We start from the raw sequence: 21320 nt of genomic DNA, 5'->3' as shown, positions 1-21320 counted from the left end.
CTTGATGTGTCTGTTTTTATGCCAGTACCATGTTATTTTGATTACTATAAGTTTATTATGTATTTTGAAATCAGACATTGCAGTTCTTCCAGGGTTGTTATTTTTGATCAATACTGCTTTGGCTATCTGGAGTCTTCTGTGATTCCATATCAATTTTAGGATTTCTTTTTATATTTCTGTGGAAAATTTCATGAGACTTTTGATAGGGATTGCATGGAATCTGTAGATTGTTTTGGATAGTTATGGACATTTTAACATTATTCTTCCAATCCATGAACATAGGATGTCTTTCCATTTATTTGTTTCTTCTTCAATTTCATTTCTCAATGTTTCATTTATAGTTTTTGGCATATAGATCTTTTACCTATCTGGTTGATTTAAGTATTTTTTGGCGCTATTGAACATGGAGTTGATTCTTAATTTCTCCTTTGAATAATTTGTTGTTAGTTTATAGAAATGCTGCTGGTTTTGTATTCTGCAGCTTTACTGAATTTCTTTATCAGTTTTAACTTTTTTTTTTTTTTGAAAAGCCTTTAGGGCTTTCTATGTATAACATCATATCATCAGCAACCGAGACAATTTCACTTCTTCCTTTCCTTTAACTGTTTTCAAAATAGGGATTTCCTGGCCTTCTCTAACAATGACCTGATATCTTGTTTTTGTTTTATTATTTTGTACTCACAGATTTAAATATGTTTGAAGAGGTTCAACCTTTTCCAGTTACTATTCTTGCTGATGTTCCTATTTTTGGCTGGTAGAACTGTTGTCAGGTTGGTTCTAGAGATCTTTGGTTGTAGCCTCAAAGCTTTATTAGCTTCTTTATTTTCTGTATGGCCAGATGTTCCAGGACCATCTTGTGTATTTCATGTACCAGACCTGGAATAAGCCAATTCAGCAGGGAGCCCTGGGTTTCTTTTAATCAGAAATGGTATTTAGAAACCAAGACTTAGGTGCTAGGACTGCATATTACTACTGTGTTATCCACTGCTATCAATGGACAGAATTAGGAAAAATATGTTTTTCTTTGTTTTTTGTTTTTTAAATTTATTTATTTTACTTTAGGTGCATACTATATCTAGCATTTCTCCCCATGTTATCCCTCCCCTCCCTCCCCACCCCCCCGCTGTCTCTCCCCTACCACCCCCTGTAACTGCTCCTAGTGTGTGATGCTCCTGTCCCTGAGTTCACATGTTCTTGTTGTTCAACACCCACCTTCAAGTGAGAACATATGGTGTTTGGCTTTCTGTTCTTGTGTCAGTTTGCTGAGAATGATGGTTTCCAGATTCATCCAAGTCCCTACAAAGGACACAAACTCATCATTTTTTATGGCTGCATAGTATTCCATGGTGTATAAGTACCACATTTTCTTTGTCCAGTCTATCATTGTTGGGCGTTTGGGTTGGTTCCAGGTCTCTGCTATTGTATACAGGGCTGCAATGAACATATGTGTGCATGTGTCTTTATAGTAGAAAGATTTATAGTTCTTTGGTAATATATCCAGTAATGGGATTGCTGGGTCAAATGGAATTTCTATTTCTAGATCCTTGAGAAATTGCCACACTGTCTTCCACAACGGTTGAACTAATTTACACTCTCACCAACTGTGTAAGAGTGTTTCTATGTCTCCACACCCTCTCCAGCATCTGTTGTCACCAGATTTTTTAATGTTCACCATTCTAACTGGTGTGAGATGATATCTCAGTGTGGTTTTGATTTGCATTTCTCTACTGACCAGTGATGATGAGCATTTTTTCATATGTTTGTTGGCCTCATATATGTCTTCTTTTGAAAAGTGTCTGTTCATATCCTTCACCTACTTTTGAATGGGGTTGTTTTTTTGTCGTATTATCTGTTTTAGTTCTTTGTAGATTCTGGATATTAGCCATTTGTCAGATGGGTAGATTGCGAAAATTTTTTCCCATTCTATTGGTTGTCAATTCACTCTGATGATGGTTTCTTTTGCTGTACAGAAGCTCTGAATTTTAATTAGATCCCGTTTGTCTATCTTGGCTTTTATTGCCATTGCTTTTGGTGTTTTAGTCATGAAGTCCTTGCCTATGCCTATGTCTTGGATGGTTTTGCCTACTTTTTCTTCTCGTATTTTTATGGCGTTAGGTTTTATGTTTAAATCTTTAATCCATCTGGAGTTAATTTTAGTGTAAGGTGACAGGTAGGGGTCCAGTTTCTGCTTTCTGCACATTGCTAGCCAGTTTCCCCAAAATGTGTTGTTTTTTTGAGACATAGTTTCGCTCTTGTTGCCCAGGCTGGGAGTACAGTGGCACAATCTCGGCTCACCACAATCTCCACCTCCTGGGTACAAGTGATTCTCCTTTCTCAGCCTCCCGAGTAGCTGGGATTATAAGCATGCACCACCATGCCTGGCTAATTTTGTATTTTTAGTAGAGATGGGGTTTCTCCATGTTGGTCAGGCGTTCTCAAACTCCTGACCTCAGGTGATCCACCCACCTCAGCCTCCCAAATTCTGGAATTACAGGTGTGAGCCACTGTGCCCAGCCTTTTTTTTTTTTTTTCTTTTTTCTTTTTTTTATACAGAGTTTCACTCTTGTTGCCCAGGTTGGAGTGCAGTGGCACAATCTTGGCTCATGGCAACTCCCACCTCCCGGGTTCAAGCGATTCTCCTGCCTTAGCCTCCTAAGTAGCTCGGATTACAGGGGCCTGCCACCACACCTGGCTAATTTTTTGTATTTTTAGTAGAGATGGGGTTTCACCATGTTAGCCAGGCTGGTCTCGAACTCCTGACCTGAGGTGATCCACCCACCTTGGCCCCTCAAAGTACTGGGATTACAGGCGTGAGCCACAGTGCCTGTCCCAAAAAATGTGTTTTTAAACTTACTTGCTGTATCATTTTATAAACATAATATATATTTGTATGGTTCTCATATTAATAATACCAATATTATTAATGGTATGTGTATTAGGATTCTCCAGATAGAACTAATAACAATAGATAGAGACATAAGAAGGGATTTATTGGGGAATTTTGTCTTATGCAATTATAGAAGCTGAGAAGTGTCACGATAGCCCATCTCCAAGCTGGAGAACCAGGAAGGTGGGTAGTCTGGCCTGGTCCAAGTCTGAAGGCCTCAGAACCAGGAAAACTGATAGGATAACTCTCAGTGTAAGGGTGAAACCCTGAGAATCCAGGGGGCTTCTGGTGCAAGTCTTGGAGTCCAAAGCTGGAGAAGCTGGAGCTCTGATGACCAATGAATGACAGGAGAAGATGGGTGTACCAGCTCCAGAAGAGGGAGTGAATTCATCTTTCCTCTGCCTTTTTGTTCTAAGTCCTCAGCTGATTGAATGGTTCCTGTCTACACAGAGGGTTCATTTTCTTTAAATGTCCGCTAATTCAAATGTCAGTCTCTTCCAGAAACACCCTCACAGATACACCCAGAAATAATGTTATGCCAGCTATCTGCATATCCCTTAATCTAGTTAAGTAGACACTGAAAATTAATCATCCCAATATGCTTACTGAAAATGTTTTCTGTGGTGTGGGGAGGGCATATTTTTTTAAATGTCAAGTATATACCCTAGAAATATTTTTAAATCACTTGAAATATTTACTCTCCATCTGGCTATACTACCAATTTAATACACAGGTTTGTTCGATTTAGTTTTTGATTTTTTAAAAAAGTTGACCACTTTTTTTTTTAACAATTTAATTCATTTAATATGTAAGACTTTACATTGTTCAAAAGGATAAAACAAGTTATGTTCAGAAAAGTTTTACTTTACCTGTTTCTCCTCCACCTATTTCTTCCTTTCATCTATAAATAACACTAAAAACTTTTTATTGGTTTATACTTTCATTTAAAAAAATATAATAATAAATACATTTACAGCTCCCCTCCCTTTACTGACTACTACATATGCTTTCCTCCTATGTGCTTTTTTCACTTAACTCTAGCTCATTCCATAGCGGGATATAGAGTTCTTCATTTCTTACTATATCTGCACAGTACTCCATTGTGTGAACATAGAGTAATTTATTCAATAAATAAACACTGATGGACAAATTAAATTGTTTTCCATCTTTGTGATTGCAAATAATATGGCAATAAAAATCACTATAAACTCTTAGGTCCATAAACACATACAGTTTTGCTAGAAATTGTCCAATTTCCCTCCACAAGGGTTATACTATCTTCTATTTACAACAGCAACATATAGGAATACCTACCTTGGAAACATAGTATGTTGTTCAGGTCACTTTTTAAAGCAGCTTCATTTTCATATAATTTCCATATACCACTGTAATTATACCATACAATTCACCCATTTTATATGAATATTTTTCTTTGTAAATTTACCCACTTGTGCAGTTGTGCATTACAACAATCCAGTTTTAGAACACTTCCATTACCTCAGTAAATTCTGCTATGAGCACTTTTAACCAAATACTTGGTGTAGACTTATGTGGAGGGGTTAACACAGATGGCATAAAATCTGGTCTCACAAAACATGTAAGAACAAACGTGGTTAAGCATTCTTAAAGAACTTTTTCTTCTATTTTTTTCTTTTTTTAGATCTTGATAGGATTCTCTCTCTTTCTCTCTCTCTTTCTTACTGTTCATTTAGATCTCCAGATGATAAGTAAATTTCTCCTCTCTCGCTCTCTCCTTCTCTCTCTCTCTGGAGCACTGTGATGGTTGGTTTTATGTGGACATTTGGCTAGGCTATCATACCCAGTTTCCAATTAAACATGAATCTAAATGTTGCTGTGAAAATATTCTGTAGTTGAGTAAGCATCTATAGTCAGATAACTTTAAATAAAGAAGATACCTTTGATAATGTGGGTAGGTGTCATCCAATCAGTTGAAAGGCCTTAAGAATAAAATCGAGGTTTTCCTGAGGAAGAAAAAAAAATGTTGCCTTTGGACTGTAGCTTTGGCTTCTGCCAGAGAATTCTCAGCCTGCTGGCCTGCCCTACAGATTTCTGATTTGCCAGCCCCCACAATCAGGTAAGCTAATTCCTAGTCTGTCTATCTGTCTATCATCTATCTGTACATGTATGTATACACACACGCATTCAATTCTCTTAAAAATATACTACTCCTTAAAAGTCTTTTTATATCTTGAAGACTCCTGGAATTTCTAAATATTATTGAACAACTCAAAGAGAATATTTATAAGCATGAATATGATATATATTCTACCAGAGAAATAGGATATTCTATCTCCTGTTGTTCCACTTACCTGGTAGAACTCTGATATGTGCACCCCACCACTACCAAACCCTAGTTCAACCATATGGACGGTATAATCTTTCTGGATATTCTCTCAGCTTTTACAGGTTTCGTGTTTTTGACTATTCTCTCCAGCATATAACCACTTAGAATAACTGGATACACCCATGACACACAGCAGCATCAGATATGCTTATTAATCTAGATTTTTACTTTCTTGTTATCTATGACTATGACAAGGATCTTCCTTCTTTTTCCAGCAGTTTAGCCAAGTATTTTAAAAGATGTTTAAAAAATATTTTGTCCAGATTATTTAGTCCAACACTGGAAGACTTTCTTTGGACATCTAGTCTTCCATGTATCCAGAAATGGAAGTCATATTCATTCTTATAGATATTTTCTCTGAGTATCTCAATAATATTTAGAATATTCCAGGAGTCCTTAAGGTATAAAAAGACTTTAAAGAGTAGTATATTTTTAAGAGAATTGATTTCCAGATATTTTAAATCCATATATACTCCGTCTTACAACGTATATGCCCAAGAATGTGGTCCGACGGTTCTTTCTCGCCTCTCATCATAACCAACCTTGTACTATTGTGCAAAAAGACAGCACTTCACACCCATTCTGAATCTTACTCATGCTTTGCTTTGTGATACTAAAAACTTCTGGATGACAAAGGACAATTTAAGAATTAATAGCTACAGAAGAAGAATTCCATGAGAGCAAAACAAAGGGAGCCTCTGTGCAAAATGTGAAAGCACCCAGTGCCACTGTAGATCTCATGAAGACGGAGAGTAGACTGGTAGTTACCAGAGGTCAGAGAGAGTGGTGGGGAGAGGGAAATGAAGATAAGCTGATTAATAGGTACAAACATATGGTTTGGTAGAAGAAATAAGATCTAGTGTTAGATCAGTAGGGTGACTACAGTTTACAATGATCTATTGTATATTTCAAAATATCTAGAAGAGAATCATTCAAATGGTTCTAGACTAAAGGCAAATATTTAAGGTGACAGATATCCCAAGTACACTGATTTTATCTTTACACATTATAAGAATATATTAAATTATCCCATGTACCCTCAACTTATGTTTATCTATTTTGTATAAATTTATCCACAAAAAATAAAGCAGCAGTGTGTTGTTTCATCTGGACACAGACTCTTAACAATGCTTCAAGCCTTCTCTGTCTAAGAGTTAGGATTCAACAGTGAGATTATTGTCACAGGAATATGTATTAGCATTTTCATTTTCAAATCAAAGTAAGTCTTTTTATAACAGAAAGTACAGTCATGTGCCACATAATGACATTTTGGTGTAAGATGAATGAACTGCATATACAACAGTGGTCCCAAAATTATAGGGAGCATGCATAGAAGTCTGATATATGGCACTAGGTTGGTATTGACACTGCAGATCAAGTAGGGGAAATGACTGATTATCAGTAATGGTGTTGGGACATTTGGTTTTCCATATGAAAAATACATAAAAATATATATGCCACCTAGTTTGTGTAAGTACACTCTGTCATGTTTGTACAATGATAAAATAACCTAACAATGCATTTCTCAGAACATAGCCCCATCATTAGATGATATATGACTGCATAAGTTTGATTTGGCTCATTAGTTCGACAATAAGGACTACCTTTGTACCTCAAGATGGACAGGCAGACATCCTCCACAAACTGAGTGAGCTAACTATGTAGCTTCAAGGTTATGATGAAAGATACAGTTAAAGCATATGAACTACAATATGTCAGAAGTTATCTCTTTCAAAATACATTTATAGTTAAAAAAATAAATGTGAAGTTAAAAATGTGTGGAGATGAGATATATAACTTTAAAAAGTTACTTTAGGGCTTAAACAAGTTTGAAGATCATTAATTTATACCATTTTTTTCTTTAACATTTTTGTTGTTTTTAAAATTGCTATTACAATTACCATGTTAGTACTTTATCATTTTAGGAATAGATTTTAGACTTAATAGTTCAACCTATTTCACCTAGTTACAAACTGAAAAGAACAATCAAAGGTACTACCCAGATGCCAAATAAAGTGAAATTTTGGTTGAAAATTAGTTTTGATTTTAATGCGCCCTTAATGATTAGTTTAACCTAATTTTAATGACATACACAATGTGCTTGTTTTAGCATTATATGTAGTAGTCAAAAACTGGGCCAGATATCAGAATAAATTGTGGCATATTTATACAACAGAATATCTCAATTAAAATGGATGAACTAATGTGACACACAGTTTGTGGATTAACCTGATAAGTAATATCAAGTAAAGAATCCACACACACAAGTGCGTACTGTATAAATCTGTTTATGTAAAGTTCAAAAACAGGCAAAACAAATCAAAGGTGATGAAACTCAGAAAAATTGCTATGTTTGGGAAGTAATGGCTGAGAAAGGGCAGGATTGAGGCTCTGAGGTGTTGCCATTATTCTGCATCTTCATTTGGCAGTGGTTACACAGGTGTTTGCAACATACATATCTGTCAGGCTGTATACACCTTTTCCACGTTTTGACTGTATGGTATACTTTAGTAAAAGTTTACTAAAAATTAAAAAGAAAGAAGATGTTGCACTTCTTGTTAGCAAAATAAAACCATGGCAGGTATTTTGATAAATATTCTATTTTTCTCATCTTCTACTGTTGCTGATGACGGGGATGGTATTCAGGTGAATGCTTTGTCGATTAGAATATCATTTTGCTTTAGCCTGTGCAGCCAATGCAGCTTCTTCACGCAACTTAGCCTTCTTTGCCAAGTTCAAACTTGCTAAGGATTCATGTCACTCTACAGCCTGTGTGTGTGGGGGGGGAGTTATATATATACATATATATATATATATATCCTCACTAGACTCTGGAAAGTGGAAACATTTGTATTTTAGACAGAAATACATGGGAGAGAATAGAATTAGAAGTTCTAACATACATTCATAATGGGAAGAGAGAATAGACTGAATGGGTAAAGAGGCCATCTTTGAAGTTATGACAGCATAGACTTGTTCAGAAGTGAGGAAAGCTGTAAGTTCTCAAACGGGAGGATATACAAAGTCCTTAGTAAAATAAATAAAAATTTAACAGATATTGACAGATACCTAGTGTGCATCTCACACAATATAGCCAAAATAGAGAGCTGGCATATTTTCTGCCCCCTGCCTACCAGTCTTTCCCCAGCCATACTCATCTCAATAAATGGCAACATCATCCACCTTCTTGCTCAAGTCAAAAAACCCAGGCCTTTGCACTTCTTTATTCAATTATTTTGTTTCTGATTCCACAGTGAATTCACCACAAAGTTCTGTCCTTTTTACTTCCCCAAATATACCTCAGCTTGCTAACCTCTTCTCCATCTGCCACAATTTCTTTAAGGTATGTCCATTGTTATTCAAAATGAAAAATGAATGAAGACAGGCAAGAGGGACAGTGGTGGGACTATTTAGAAGATATTGCAATGAACCAGGTGATAGATATATATTGGTATCTCAGGAGAGATATGGAGGAGTGCTCCAATTGGGGCTCTATTTTGAAAGTGGAGCCAATGCGGTTGCTGATATATGATGACTTATCCATGAGCATCTAGAAAGATAGAGTTGACATCAACGGAGAGAAGGAAGACAGTACAGAAAAGGGTGGCTCACGGTTGTCTGAGGGAAGATCTAGAGTTCAACTTTTGACATGTTAAGTTTGAGACATCCGTTAGACAGCCAAAGGGAAATGTTAAGTAAGCAACTGACTATATAAGTTTGAAGTGCAGAAGGAAGATATTAGATGAGATATCAATTTGAGAGTCCTTGGAAAATAGAAGGTATTTAAATCCAAAAGACTTGGTAAGATCCCCAAGGGAGTGAGTGTAGATAGAGAACAGAAAGACTAAAGACTGATCCGTGGGGGGATTCCACTGTTATGAGGTCCAGGAGAATAGGAGAAACCAGCAGAGTAAACTCTAAAGATATGGCCAACAGAGAACCTACATGAGTGTGGTGCCAAGGAAATCAAGCAAAGAAAGTATTTCATGAAAGATAAAAGATTTTCATTCCCAGTGCTTTCACTTTAGAGCTTCTGAGGATTTTTATGGAAGGACAATGGCTAGTTTTCATTCTCCAACAAAGAGTAAGTGAAAAATGCCACATTGGCCTATTCCAGTGTTTTTCATATATACATTTATAACCAATTATTTCCCCATGTGCCAAAAATATTCTTTTCTTGGTTGAAGAAAGGAGAGACTGGCTACTGTGCCAGAATTCCTGTAGAGGGGTGGCTTTGAGGTGTAGGTAGACCAAATTGCTTTGTAATCCTGATATTCTCAACCTAGACATATTTTTAGCAGTTCACTAGAACTGAACTGCTAAAATTCACTAGACTGAACTCAGATTGAGCAGAATTTGAGGAAGGGAAGATATTGATTTGGCAGAAGAAAATATTTGCTAATTAAGAAGAATTGTCAACTGTCCCTCCAAAACGTAATGAGATTTATCTGCACCCAAGCATCCAAACAGTGTCAAACTAAGTCTAGATAAACAGTCTCCAAAGTAGGATAAGAACTACAATGCCTACTGAGGTCAAGAAATTATATAAACACATTTCATCTTTTTTAAATAAGAAAAACTAACATTTAATAGAAGAGTTGAGGAATAGTGAATCCCTGTCTTTGTCAGGAGATGGAGGTGTCCTGAGGAACCTCTGACAGTTCTAGAATACAGAAGAATATAAAGGCATATCTCACTTTACTGTGCTTGGCTTTATTATGCCTCTCTCTCTTCTTCTTTTCTTTCAAATTGAAGGTTTGTGAACCCTGCATGGAATGAGTCTGTAGGCTCCATTTTGCCAACAGCTTGTGCTCACTTCGTGTCTCTGTCACATTTTGCTAATTTTTGCAACATTTCAAACTTTTTCATTTTCATAACTTCTGTTATGGTGATCTTCAATCAGTGATTGCTGATGTTACTATTGTACTTGTTTCAGGGTGCTACAAGTTGTGCCCAGATAAGACAGCAAACTTAATTGGTCAACGTTGTCTATATTCTTCTCACTCCACGCACTGGCCAGTATCCCGTCTCTCTGCCTCTCCTTGGGCCTCCCAATTCCTTGAGATGCAACAATATTGAAATTAGGCCAATTAATAACCCGATAATGGCCTCTAAAATGTTCAAGTAAAAGGAAGGATTGTGCATCTCTTTCTTTAAAAAGTAGAAATGATCAAGCTTAGTGAAAAAGGCATGTTGAAAGCCAAGATAGGTTAAAAGCTAGGCCTCTTGTGCCAGTTGACCATGTTGTGAAAAATGCAAAGGAAAAGTTACTGAAGAAAATTAAAAGTGCTACTCCAGTGAACACACAAAGTGAAACAGCCTTATTACGATATAAAAAACATTTTAGTGGTCAGGATACAAGATCAAACCAGCCACAACATTCCTTTAAGCCAGTGCCTAATACAGAGCAAGGCCCTAACTCTCTTCAGTTCTGAGAAAGCTGCAGAAGACAAGTTGGAAGCTGGCAGAGGTTGGTTCATGAGGCTGAAGGAAAGAAGCTGTCTCCATAACAAAAAAGTGCAAGGTGAAGCAGCAAGTGCTGATAGAGAAGATACAGCCAGTCGTCTAGAAGATCTATTATAGCTAACATCATTGATGAAGGCTATGCTAAAAAACAATTTTTCAATGAAGTCAAAATAGCCTCATATTGGAAGAAAATGGCATCTAAAACTTTCAGAGACAGAGAGAAGTCAATGCCTGGCTTCAAAGCTTCAAAGACAGGCTGACTCTCTTGTTAGGAGCTATTGCAGCTGAGGACTTTAAATGGAAGCCAATACTCACTACTATTCTGAAAATCCTAGGGCACTTAAGAACTATGGCAAATCTACTCTGTCTGTACTCCATGAATGGAACAATGAAGCCTGAATGACTCCGTATCTGCTTACATGGCTTTCTAATTATTTAAAACTCACTGTTGAGACTTACTTCTTAGAAAAATAAAAGATTATTTTCAAAATATTACTTCTCTGTGACAATGCATCTGGTCACTCAAAAGCTCTGATGGATATTTACAAGGAGATTAATGTTTTCATGACTGCTAACACAACATCCATTCTTCAGCCCATGGAAAAACGTGTCATTCCAGCTTTCAAGTCTTGTTATTTAAGAAGTACATTTTGTAAGGCAATAGCTACCATAGATAGTGATACCTTTGATGAATCTGAGCAAAGTAAATTGAAAACCTCTGGAAAGGAGTCACCGTTCTAGATGCCATCAATAATATTTGTGAATCATAAAAGGAGGTCCACATTAATAGGAGTTTGGACAAAGCTGATTCCAACCCTCATAGATAACTTTGAGGGGTTTAAGGGCTTCAGTTGAGAAGTAATTGTAGATATGGTGGAAATAGCAATAGAGTTAGAATTAATAGCGGAGCCTGAAGACAAAATTGAATTGGTATAATCTCATGATAAAACTTTCACAAGATGAGTTGCTTCTTACAGATGAGCAAAGAAAGTGGTTTCTTGAGATGGAAGCTATTGCTGGTGAAGATACTGTGAATATTGCTGAAATTAGAACAAAAGATTTAGAATATTACATAAAATTAGTTAACAAAGTAGTGGCAGAGTTTAAGAGAACTGACTCCACTTTTGAAAGAAGTTCTACTGTGAGGAAAATGCTATCAAACAGCATTGCATGCTGCACAGAAATCTTTCATGAAAGTCAACTGATATGGCAATCTACATTGTCATCTTATTTTAAGAAATTGTCATAGCCACCCCAACCTTCAGCAACCACCACCCTGATCTGTCAGCAGCCATCAACATCAAAGCAAGAACTTCCACCAGTAAAAAGATTACAACTCACTGTGTACTATGAACATAACTTTTATATGTACTGGGAAACCAGAAAATTTGTGTGACTCACTTTATTGTGATATTCACTTTATCGTGGTTGTCTGCGACTGAACCCACCATATCTCTGAAGCATGCCTGTTTTCATTCATTTCAGTACTGTTAAAATGGATATTAACAAATAAGAATGGTTTCCTTATTGGCCAGAAAATGACATGGCATCTTTAAATACTTCAGTGGATAATTTTGTAAGCTTAAACAAAGTCTCTAAACAGTTTATGGAGTTTTGAATCCATTTGGTACAAAATTCATAATTACTGTATCTTCCAATTATTTTGCAAGAATAAAATAGCTGAAGAACATCAGGGAGGGTAGGAAATAACTGGGCACATTTCAACAAAAGCTTTGGCATAGTTGGTGGATGCCAAAGCTTTTGTTGAAATGTGCCCAGTAATCACAGCTAAAGAGGCATTTTATCTACTGGATCTATGTATCAATATGTGGCATATTTTCAGTTACAATATTATAACCAATATAAAATTGCAAAAAACTTCAATTGTATTCTTATTACATGAACACATTCTTATGTTAAATATATAATATGGTATATTATATATCATACATGTTAATACAATTTTAGGGAAAATGTTTTTGTGTCATTCAAAAACAAAATACAATTTATTGGATGCACGCAGTGGCTCATGCCTGTAATCCCAGCACTTTGGGAGGCCAAGGCAGGAGGATCACTTTGAGCTTACGAGCTTGAGGCCAGCCCAAGTAACATGGCAAAAACTCCTTTCTACAAAAAATACAAAAAAATTAGTCAGGCGTGGCCATGCACACTTGTGTGGTCCCAGCTACTCACGGAGCTGAGACTGCAGAATCCCTTGAGCCTGGGATGCAGAGGCTGCAGGGAGCCAAGATTCTGCCACTGCACTCCAGCCTGGGTGACAGAGGAGACCCTCTTCTCCTCCACCAAAAAAAAGCAAAATACAATTTATGTAAATTAAAGAAAAGAGGGGTGGGGAGAGCAACTGTGTCAAATGCTGACAGGTCAATGAAGATGCATGTGTCATTGGTGACCTTGATAAAAGCAGTTTGGTGGAGGGTTTGAGACATAAGCCTGATCAAACAGGGAATGAGACAGGAAATAGAGTTTATATACACAGGTCTACTGAAAAGGTTTGCCACAGAGAAATGCAGCTATTCCAAAAAGTTTGGCTTTTGGTTTTGAAGAGGGAAATGGAAACATTTCTATATTTTGATAAAAATGATACAGGAGAGAGAGAGAGAGAGAGTGAGAGAGAGAGAGAGAGAGAAACTAATAACGAGGAGATAAACCTGAGAATTCCTGGAATGAAATCCTTGAAAAGGCAAAATGGAATGGGATCCACAGCACAATTAATAAGAGCTTCTAGATTGAAGCAAGGATCATTTATAATAGACAGAAAAGCAAAATATACAGGATTATGTGTCATAAGACTGGAAACTGCTCCTTGGGCTGCTACAATTCTCTCTGTGAGGTGGAAGGAAAGGTCATCAATGGGGAGGAGTGTGGAGGTGTAAGAAAGCATGAAATAGATGGACAGCTGGGCTTCTTCCCTGTGTTTAAGAGGCGTATGCATTTTATTTTCTGCAAACGCTTTTTTGTTTATTTTATCCATTTTTAAAAATAAAAGGTTGTTGCTATTTTACTTAGTGGAGCTCCTTATAATTTAAGAAAATTAGCTCTTGGTTTGTGATATATTTTGTATTTTTCCTCATTTGTAATTTGTGGTTTTGCTTTATTTATGGCATTTTTTACCAAGCAGAATTTTAAATGCTTTTATATGATTAAATTTATCTATCTTTTCTTTTGTATTGCTTCTCAGTTTTGTTCTGTACTTAGAACTGTCTACCCAACTACCATAAAAAAATTCCCTCATATTTTCTTTTGGTGATTTTTAAGGCTTCACATTTAATGTATAAATCTTATATCCAACTGCATGTTATTTTATGTAGAAAGTATAGTTGGAATATCCCAATATCATTTCTTGACTAATTTATCTTTCTCCACTCACATACAAAGCCACTATTTCATATATTAAATCCCCATGTAGTGGGTTATTTATGTGATTTGAATTCAGTTCTATTAGGTTGTCTGTCTATTCATATGTCAGTACTGCAGTTTTAATTATTGTTATTGTTTGTTTTAATATATTTTAGAGTTAGTCCTCCCTTAGAATTGTTTTTAGTATTTTCTTCTATATTTTGATTATTTTCTATATGAATTTTAGACTGTCTACTTCCAAAACAAATCCTGTTGCTATTTTTATTGCAATCATGTCAACTTTATAGACTTAGAGAAGTTTGCTCTCTTTAAGATGTCAAGTCTTCCTATTCCAAATCAAAATTTCTTAGGTTATACTTTCCTTTGTGGCCACTAATAGTGTTTAAAAGTTGCCTTTAGGGTGGGTGCGGTGGCTTACGCCTGTAATCCCAGCATTTTGGGAGGCCAAGGCTGGCAGATCACCCGAGGTCAGGAGTTCAAGAGCAACCTGGCCAACATGTGAAACACTGTCTCTACTAAAAATACACAAATTAGCTGGGCATGGTAGTGGGCATCTGTAATCCCAGCTACACAGGAGGTTGAGGCAGGAGAATTGCTTGAACCCAGGAGGAGGAGTTTTCAGTGAGCTGAGATCATGCCATTGTACTCCAGCCTGGGTGACAGAGCAAGATTCCATCTAAAAAAAAAAAAAGTTGCCTTTATATAGATACTGCATGATTTTAAATTTCATTCTTAAGTGCCTTATCTTTTGTGTTTGTTGCTATTTTAAGTAGAGTCTTTATTTCTGATCTCTCTTTTCACAGGAGAGTGAAAACTTTTAAATCTTGTCACTATCTTGCTTAAAACTCTTCACTGGATCCCCAATGCGTTTTAAAAAATCTGAGCTATTTGCAGTGACCCATAGGGCCGATACTATCTGGACTCTCCCTGTCTCATACCGTCTTCTCTTTGCTCATTACACTCCATCCACACTAGCTCCTTTTCGTTTATTAATACACCAGACCCTTTCTCATCTCTAAGCTTTACACGTGCTGTTTTCTTCTTCCCTCGGTCCTCTCATGGCTAGCTTATTCTCGTCCTCCTCAGAGAGGGCTACCCTGATCGCTCCATCAAAAATGGCCTCTCTTAGGGTGTTACTATTTTATCATCCTCTCCGTCTCCTTCATTGCACTAAGAATTCCTCATATCCTTTTAGTTTGTTTACTTGATCACTCTCCATTTTCCCCACTACAAAATACCTGTCTTTTTTCTCCATGCAATTCTGATAACAAACGTGCCTAGTGCCTGACATGTCCTAGGTGCTCAAAAGTATTCAGTGTATTCATGATTGAAAATCAATGTCTGCTCTCACACTTTTGGAGAAGATGAAACGGAGCAATAACTGTTGCTATACATAGAACTTGATTCTTAGTTGCCACTTTTTGTGTCAGATTCACACAGAAAAATCCTGGCTATTGATTTATAATAGAATTATATTTGAAATATGGGATTTTCACAGGAAATGGAAAATCTTTCCTGCAATTCAAATTAAATGTATTGAAAATAAAATGATGACATCAGTAGATCTCTAATATGCCAACTTGCTGATAAAATATATATTAAGCATAATTGGTCTTAATGTTTCATTTGGAAACTTGTGATTCCTATTAAAAATATTAAATTGTCATTATAAATAAACTATTAGAGGGTGATTCTAAGTAAACAAATTGTCTAATTAATGTTTACCTTTTTAATGTAGAATGAGGCAATATACAAATCATCAAAATGTTTCTAAAAGCTAGAGAATCATCAATTTGGCAGCAGTCATTTATTTAAGGTTAAGTTAAAAACAAGATATTATCAAAGTGATTTATTTACATTTTTGAGTGTTCAGTCCAGTAAACATTTAAAAATTTCTCATGGTGAGAACAATTTCAAAGCATGCATTTTTTCCAAGCTAATAGGAATGAAAGGACATTTATATAGTCTCTGTAGGCTTATAGGTCCTAATCCCTGTGTGAAGTTAGTGGGCTGAGATACACTTTGGCACCCAGGGAGTAAAGGACAGAATCACAGAACTGGATGTATGGAGCCAAGCAAACTATTCTGAGTGATATGTATGCACTATTGAAACACAGTATTCATAACCAAAAACGTTAGAATCCAGCTCTAATGGCTGCAGGTGCCATGATGAAGAGGGGCACTGTTAAACTGGAGTGTGTTGAGAGGACAGCTCCCAGGTAGAAGGAAGTTGTTACAGTGGTTAAAACTGAAGAAGCAAAAACTCAGAGATGTGTTAGAAATGTCAAAATACTTGTGGGATTGCTCTTTGTGGTAAAAAGTGACCAGTAGATGGAAGGATTTGGGGAGGCAGAAAACAAAATTAGAGGGTAGTCAGCTCTTAATTTCTCTCTAGAGATATTAAACAGAAACCATACATTGGGAATGTCAAGGAAAGGGCTGACATACAGTATCCACACAAACTAGATGACCTTGGCAATCACTTCCAACCTTTGCACTTATAACTAGTTCATATTTCTGTGCAAATGCTAATTGAGTTCCTGATTTAATGAATGATCTAGTGTGGATAACTTTCAACAACAAAGTTCTCTGTCTTCTGCAGATTTTAACCAGGGTATAAATTGTCTTGTTTTTGTTTATAACTTGAAACAAGCATTTGTCCCTCCTGGCCATATAGTGTTAATATGTTGACTCAAATTTCCATAAACAAATTTATCTCCAGTATAATACATATTATAATATAACATACATTATATTTTATATATATATGACTTTAAGTCTCAAAGACAAAATTATTCTTAGATTAAAAACAGCAATAATTCCTGAATTGAGAGCAATGTCTATAACATTTCCTAAATTCATCTTTTGGGCTAAGGAGATACTCACCCTTTTGGTGAGATACTCTATCTTTTAAGGAGGTACTTAAAAAGAAGTACTTACCCTTTTGACTTACTTGCCCTTTTAAGGAGATACTCACCCTTTTGGCTGACGCTATCACAGCAAAGCAGGCGATAATTGTGAGTCCAATCATTATGTAACAAACTTTCACTCGAGCTTTGTTTCTTGCAGTGTCTATCATTTCTGGCCTAAACGAAGATGTGCATTCTGTTAAATATGTAAAAGTAATATGGTTTTCTGACAGGCTTGATACATAATTTGCTATGTAAACGTTCCAAAAAATTCCTTGGCTGCGAACTACATTCGGTGACATTTTCATGTGTAAGACTTTGAAATGCTAGTTGGTTATTCTACCAATTTCAAATTAACAAGTATTTATTCATATCTTAAACTAATGTTAGCCATTATCAAACTACTATATAGTATATTTAGTTTTGAATTCCTCAAAATATAACTACTAGAAATGCTAACTTGACTCTCCATTGTTTTTATTCACTAAGTGGGGTAAAGGAAGAGTTAAAGCATATGTACATCTGTGACTCACAATTATTTAGAGTCTTTGTTAAGTAGGCTTTGTTTTCCTTTTGAACAATTTCTTTTTTTTTTTAACTCATTTTTATCACTTTGTTTTTTTTCACTGGCCTCACAATCCCTTGTCCCTTCACATGCTGTCCTCGACAGAGACTTTTCCAGTTTGTGAGAATGTCTGTTAGAAAAATGATATTTCCTTCATGGCTTTTGCAGGAATTAAAAAAAAAAGTGATTAAAATCACAATAATTTGCCAACGAAAAAGATAAAAGAGACCGTCGTTTTCCTGTTATTATTATTCTGAAATGTGATTTCCTTAAGTTCTAGATAGTCTTATTCATTCATCGTTTTATGCATGTTGTCTGAGATTTTAATAGTACTACTTACAAAGTGGTGATACAAAAGGCATCATGCCTGTGGGGCTTTTACATGGAAATAAACTTTAAAAATTTTCCATAATATGAAGTGGCAGTTTCTAAATATGCATATTTAAAGCATTTGATTTGTGAGAATATAGTCATTGGCATTCTTTCTTTTCTTTGTGAAGTTTAAATATAGTTACATTGAAATAAAAATCCAGAAAGACAAAGTTGTAGTTTCTCTTAAAAACAGAAAACTTTTAAACTTTTCCACTGGTTGACAGACCATAAAAAACAACTATCTTTCCCATTTTCTTTAGATTTTAAACAGAATGATGTAAGTTTTAAGATATGAGTTGCAAACAGGTTCAATTAGTGAGTATAGAGAAATTATTAGATTATATTTGCTGCTAACTTTTGTTCCAGATGGAACCTAGAAGCTCTGATCTTTTTTAACCAGCCAGTTGGCTTTACTCTATTATAACAAATTAGTTGAGCACTGAGAAAGACAAGACAAAGTACACTTATTATTAAGTGTAATTAGTGTATAATACACAAATTATAGGTCACTTGTTCATTATATGTCCATTAAAGGGTAAAAGCTGTTTACATTGTAAGTGTAACGCTTAGCTCAGGAATATCTCTCTTAAATAGCAATGTTTAAAAAAATTATAGAAAATAATAAAAATGAAAAATACTCAAATACTTTTAGATTTCCGATCCAAAACTGCAATGTTTTTTATAGGCATCTTGTTCTTAGTGAAATGCTCCTGTTTATAATACTTTTTTTTGACTGTGATCTTGGAGGAAATTCATTATTTCTGTAAAATGAGTCTCTTCACACATGCAGCTATGTTAAATGCAATACTGGGCATAGGTTTTCTTGACAAACAATATAATGCTGGTTCTTGACACTCTTAATTACTCGTTTAGGCCACTGGAAATAAAAATTCAAACAAATTGAAGGTGGTGGCTTATTTATTTTTATTTTTTACTTATTTGTTTGGCGTTTAATGTATTAAATTTTCAGGCATCAATTAAAATTTGAATTTGATAACCAGGGCTCATGATGAGAAAGGCTTTTCTGAGTCTAATTTTTGCTTTCAGCTAAGTCTGTAGTTTGGAGTCTATAGATTTCAAGGAAAATTAATCTTAGAAAGTGTCTCTGTAGTTGAATAAATACTGAAAACAGATGCAAATGCCATGTTATTTCAAATTCCATGTCCATTCCTCATTAAGGAATGAAATAAAAGAATGAAAACGCCTCAGAGTTCAGTATTGAGTGTACATTTCCTGCCATGTTGTCCCATCCCGCCCCTCCGCATCTGTCTGAGATGCTTTGGTAGCTGATAAACTGCAATTGTTTATAAACAATAACATTGCAGGCACAATGTGAAGAACAGGAATATAGGCCCAGTTTCCATTATCCATTCTAATATATCCATTTTAATAGGCATTCATTACATTGTACAAATATCCTGTATCTCTAAAATCCTTCTTACACGTTATGGTTTTAGTCTATTTTTTTAAAGACAAACTTGAAAAGCCGTACATTGATTTTATTCTTGGTTTCCTTCCTCTCTTTTTTACCCAATCCCTTGTAAAAATGCTGTGAAGGTTTTTGGGCTTGGCAGAAACAGAAACTTTGGAAAGACTTTTTTTTACAGGTTATATTTACTTATTATTAGCATTTATTTTACAGGTTACATTACCCCAGAGGGGGAGTTACCAGCTTGAGTTTTATCAGCTGTCTTTGTGGGTTAGCATGTTGAAGAGGCCCATGGTGCTGACACTCGCGCGTCTCCCACAGAGTAAACCGCAGCCTAGAAGGCTGCAGAACAGCGTCAGCCAGGCGTCTCCTGCCCCAGAAGAGGAGGCCGCATGGATGCCGCTTTTTTTCCAGACACCTTCCAGCCGCCCCGCAAACCACGATCAGAGAACCCTTTCCTTGGGTGGCGCAGCGGGACGCCCCCCACCAAAGCCCATATTGCCGTCTGGCGCCCCCGCAGCCATCCAGATGCTCGCAAGGACCCTGCCCCGTCTGGCACAAGAGCCCCAGTGCCTCCCCGCTCCGAGCTTGCTGGGGAAGGGGACGGGCGACCTGGGCGATGCTGGAAGTGTCCACCGAACCTTTCGCTTTTCGCCCACATTCTGCAATCTCCCTGTAAGCTTAGTCGACCTCTTGGCTACTAGCCGCACTGGAGGCGGGGTATGTGTGTACGTAAACTCCGTGTGTGGTGGGTGTTATGGCGAAGTGTTGGCACTGCGGCCGCCTTCGCTCCCAGGTGGCCGCGGTCGCTAGGTGGGTGGCCCCGCACTCTCGCGGCCGGGGCCCGACTCTCCTTCGCGCCGCGGTAGCCACACTTACGGGACCCGAGGCGGGATCTCCTCCACCGATTTGAATCGCCCGGTCCACACCAGGATTTCCTTGTCGAATTGCGAAGGCTTGTGCTGCGCCGGGACTCTGTGAACCTCCCCTGCAGCGAAAGCAACCCAGATGGAGGCGGGAACCGACAGACCAGCACAGAGGCTCAGCAGGAGCTCAAGCCGACCCCCCCGGCCAGCCCCTCGCCGCCCTCCCGCAACCTCTTCCCTCCCAGGACCATCCGGTCCGAGCCCTGGCTCACCGCGACCTTTGGGCGCAGAATTGCTGGGGGCCGCGCCGCTGGAGTACCAGGGGAGACCCCAGGGTGGAAGAGCCGGTGCGGGTCGTCGCGTGGCCTCGACGGGCGCCCCGGGGGCGCAGCGGACTGTTACCCCGCGGCCGAGGCGCAGGAGGCTCCCGACCGCCAAGAACATGCTGCCTGCTAGTCCCGCGCCGCACCCGCACTTCCCAGCCACCGGCGTCTCCCCGCAGCTCTCCCCGCCCAGGCCAGGCCCGGCTCGCCGCGCCTTGGAGAGCCTGGGACGCGCAGCTGGAACCCCTGGCGCTCGCACACTCAGCTCCCTGTCCCCGCCTCCGTCCCTGTCCGGCGACCTCGGATCTAGGTGTCAAGGCCCTAGGGGCTGGTTCCCCAGGGAACAGCCTGTCTCTGTTTGAAACAGGCTCACCACCGCCTGAGACAGTGCGTGCGGCTCCTTTTAAATTCTCTGTACTGAGTGGAAATGTGTTTCCGCCAGGCTTTTAGCCTTGGATTCCATCGTTTGTTCCCCAGAAGAATAAATCCAAATCTTCTACAGGAAGAGACAACAGTCATTCGAGTGCAGGAAACTTCAGACATTTATCAATTAAGTGTAAGGCACTCTACGAACTTCTGGATGAGAGTTTTTGAAGTTAGCTCCTCACTTCCTCCTCTCCCACCCCAGTATCTTTTCTCTTTCCCACGGAAAACAACCTCAGTTCCTGCATCTGTCTTTCTCTATCTTTTCTTCTCCTTTTCAGAGGCAGCCTCTGGCTCTGTCACTCAGGCTGGAGTGTAGTGGTATGCTGATAGCTCA

General features: G+C 37.7%; 1 protein-coding gene across 4 annotated transcripts; it reads right to left on the bottom strand.

Moving 5' to 3' along the window:
• Positions 1 to 1158: 1158 nt before the first annotated feature.
• On the bottom strand, positions 1159 to 20948 carry FAM162B (family with sequence similarity 162 member B). 4 transcript variants are annotated; one of them, XM_039467611.2, is made up of 5 exons: positions 20510 to 20948; positions 20251 to 20359; positions 17074 to 17182; positions 4804 to 4869; positions 1159 to 3329 (listed from the first exon to the last, which is right to left on the bottom strand). In XM_039467611.2, the coding sequence occupies exons 1-4, from the start codon at positions 20679 to 20681 to the stop codon at positions 4825 to 4827; spliced, it is 435 nt and encodes a 144-aa protein (XP_039323545.1). In that variant the 5' UTR covers positions 20682 to 20948; the 3' UTR covers positions 1159 to 3329; positions 4804 to 4824. The 4 variants fall into 4 exon arrangements, with proteins under 4 accessions (XP_039323545.1, XP_074253674.1, XP_039323546.1 ...); XM_074397573.1 differs by having other exon boundaries at positions 1159 to 4869; XM_039467612.2 differs by lacking the exons at positions 1159 to 3329; positions 4804 to 4869 and adding an exon at positions 7926 to 11758.
• Between the last annotated feature and the right edge of the window lie 372 nt (positions 20949 to 21320).

This window comes from Saimiri boliviensis, chromosome 4 (genome assembly GCF_048565385.1).
Source record: "Saimiri boliviensis isolate mSaiBol1 chromosome 4, mSaiBol1.pri, whole genome shotgun sequence".
Lineage (NCBI taxonomy): Eukaryota > Metazoa > Chordata > Mammalia > Primates > Cebidae > Saimiri > Saimiri boliviensis.
This window is presented reverse-complemented; position numbering and strand designations above follow the sequence as displayed.

What these genes read in the sequence shown, in the direction of transcription:
- FAM162B (XM_003938632.4), bottom strand. Translation starts at nt 20,681, where the DNA reads ATGTTCTTGGCGGTCGGGAGCCTCCTGCGCCTCGGCCGCGGGGTAACA. An exon ending in TTCTGCGCCCAAAGGTCGCG is followed by an intron (nt 20,360 to 20,509) that starts GTGAGCCAGGGC and finishes CTTTCGCTGCAG; the next exon opens with GGGAGGTTCACAGAGTCCCG. An exon ending in GAGATCCCGCCTCGGGTCCC is followed by an intron (nt 17,183 to 20,250) that starts GTAAGTGTGGCT and finishes ATCTTCGTTTAG; the next exon opens with GCCAGAAATGATAGACACTG.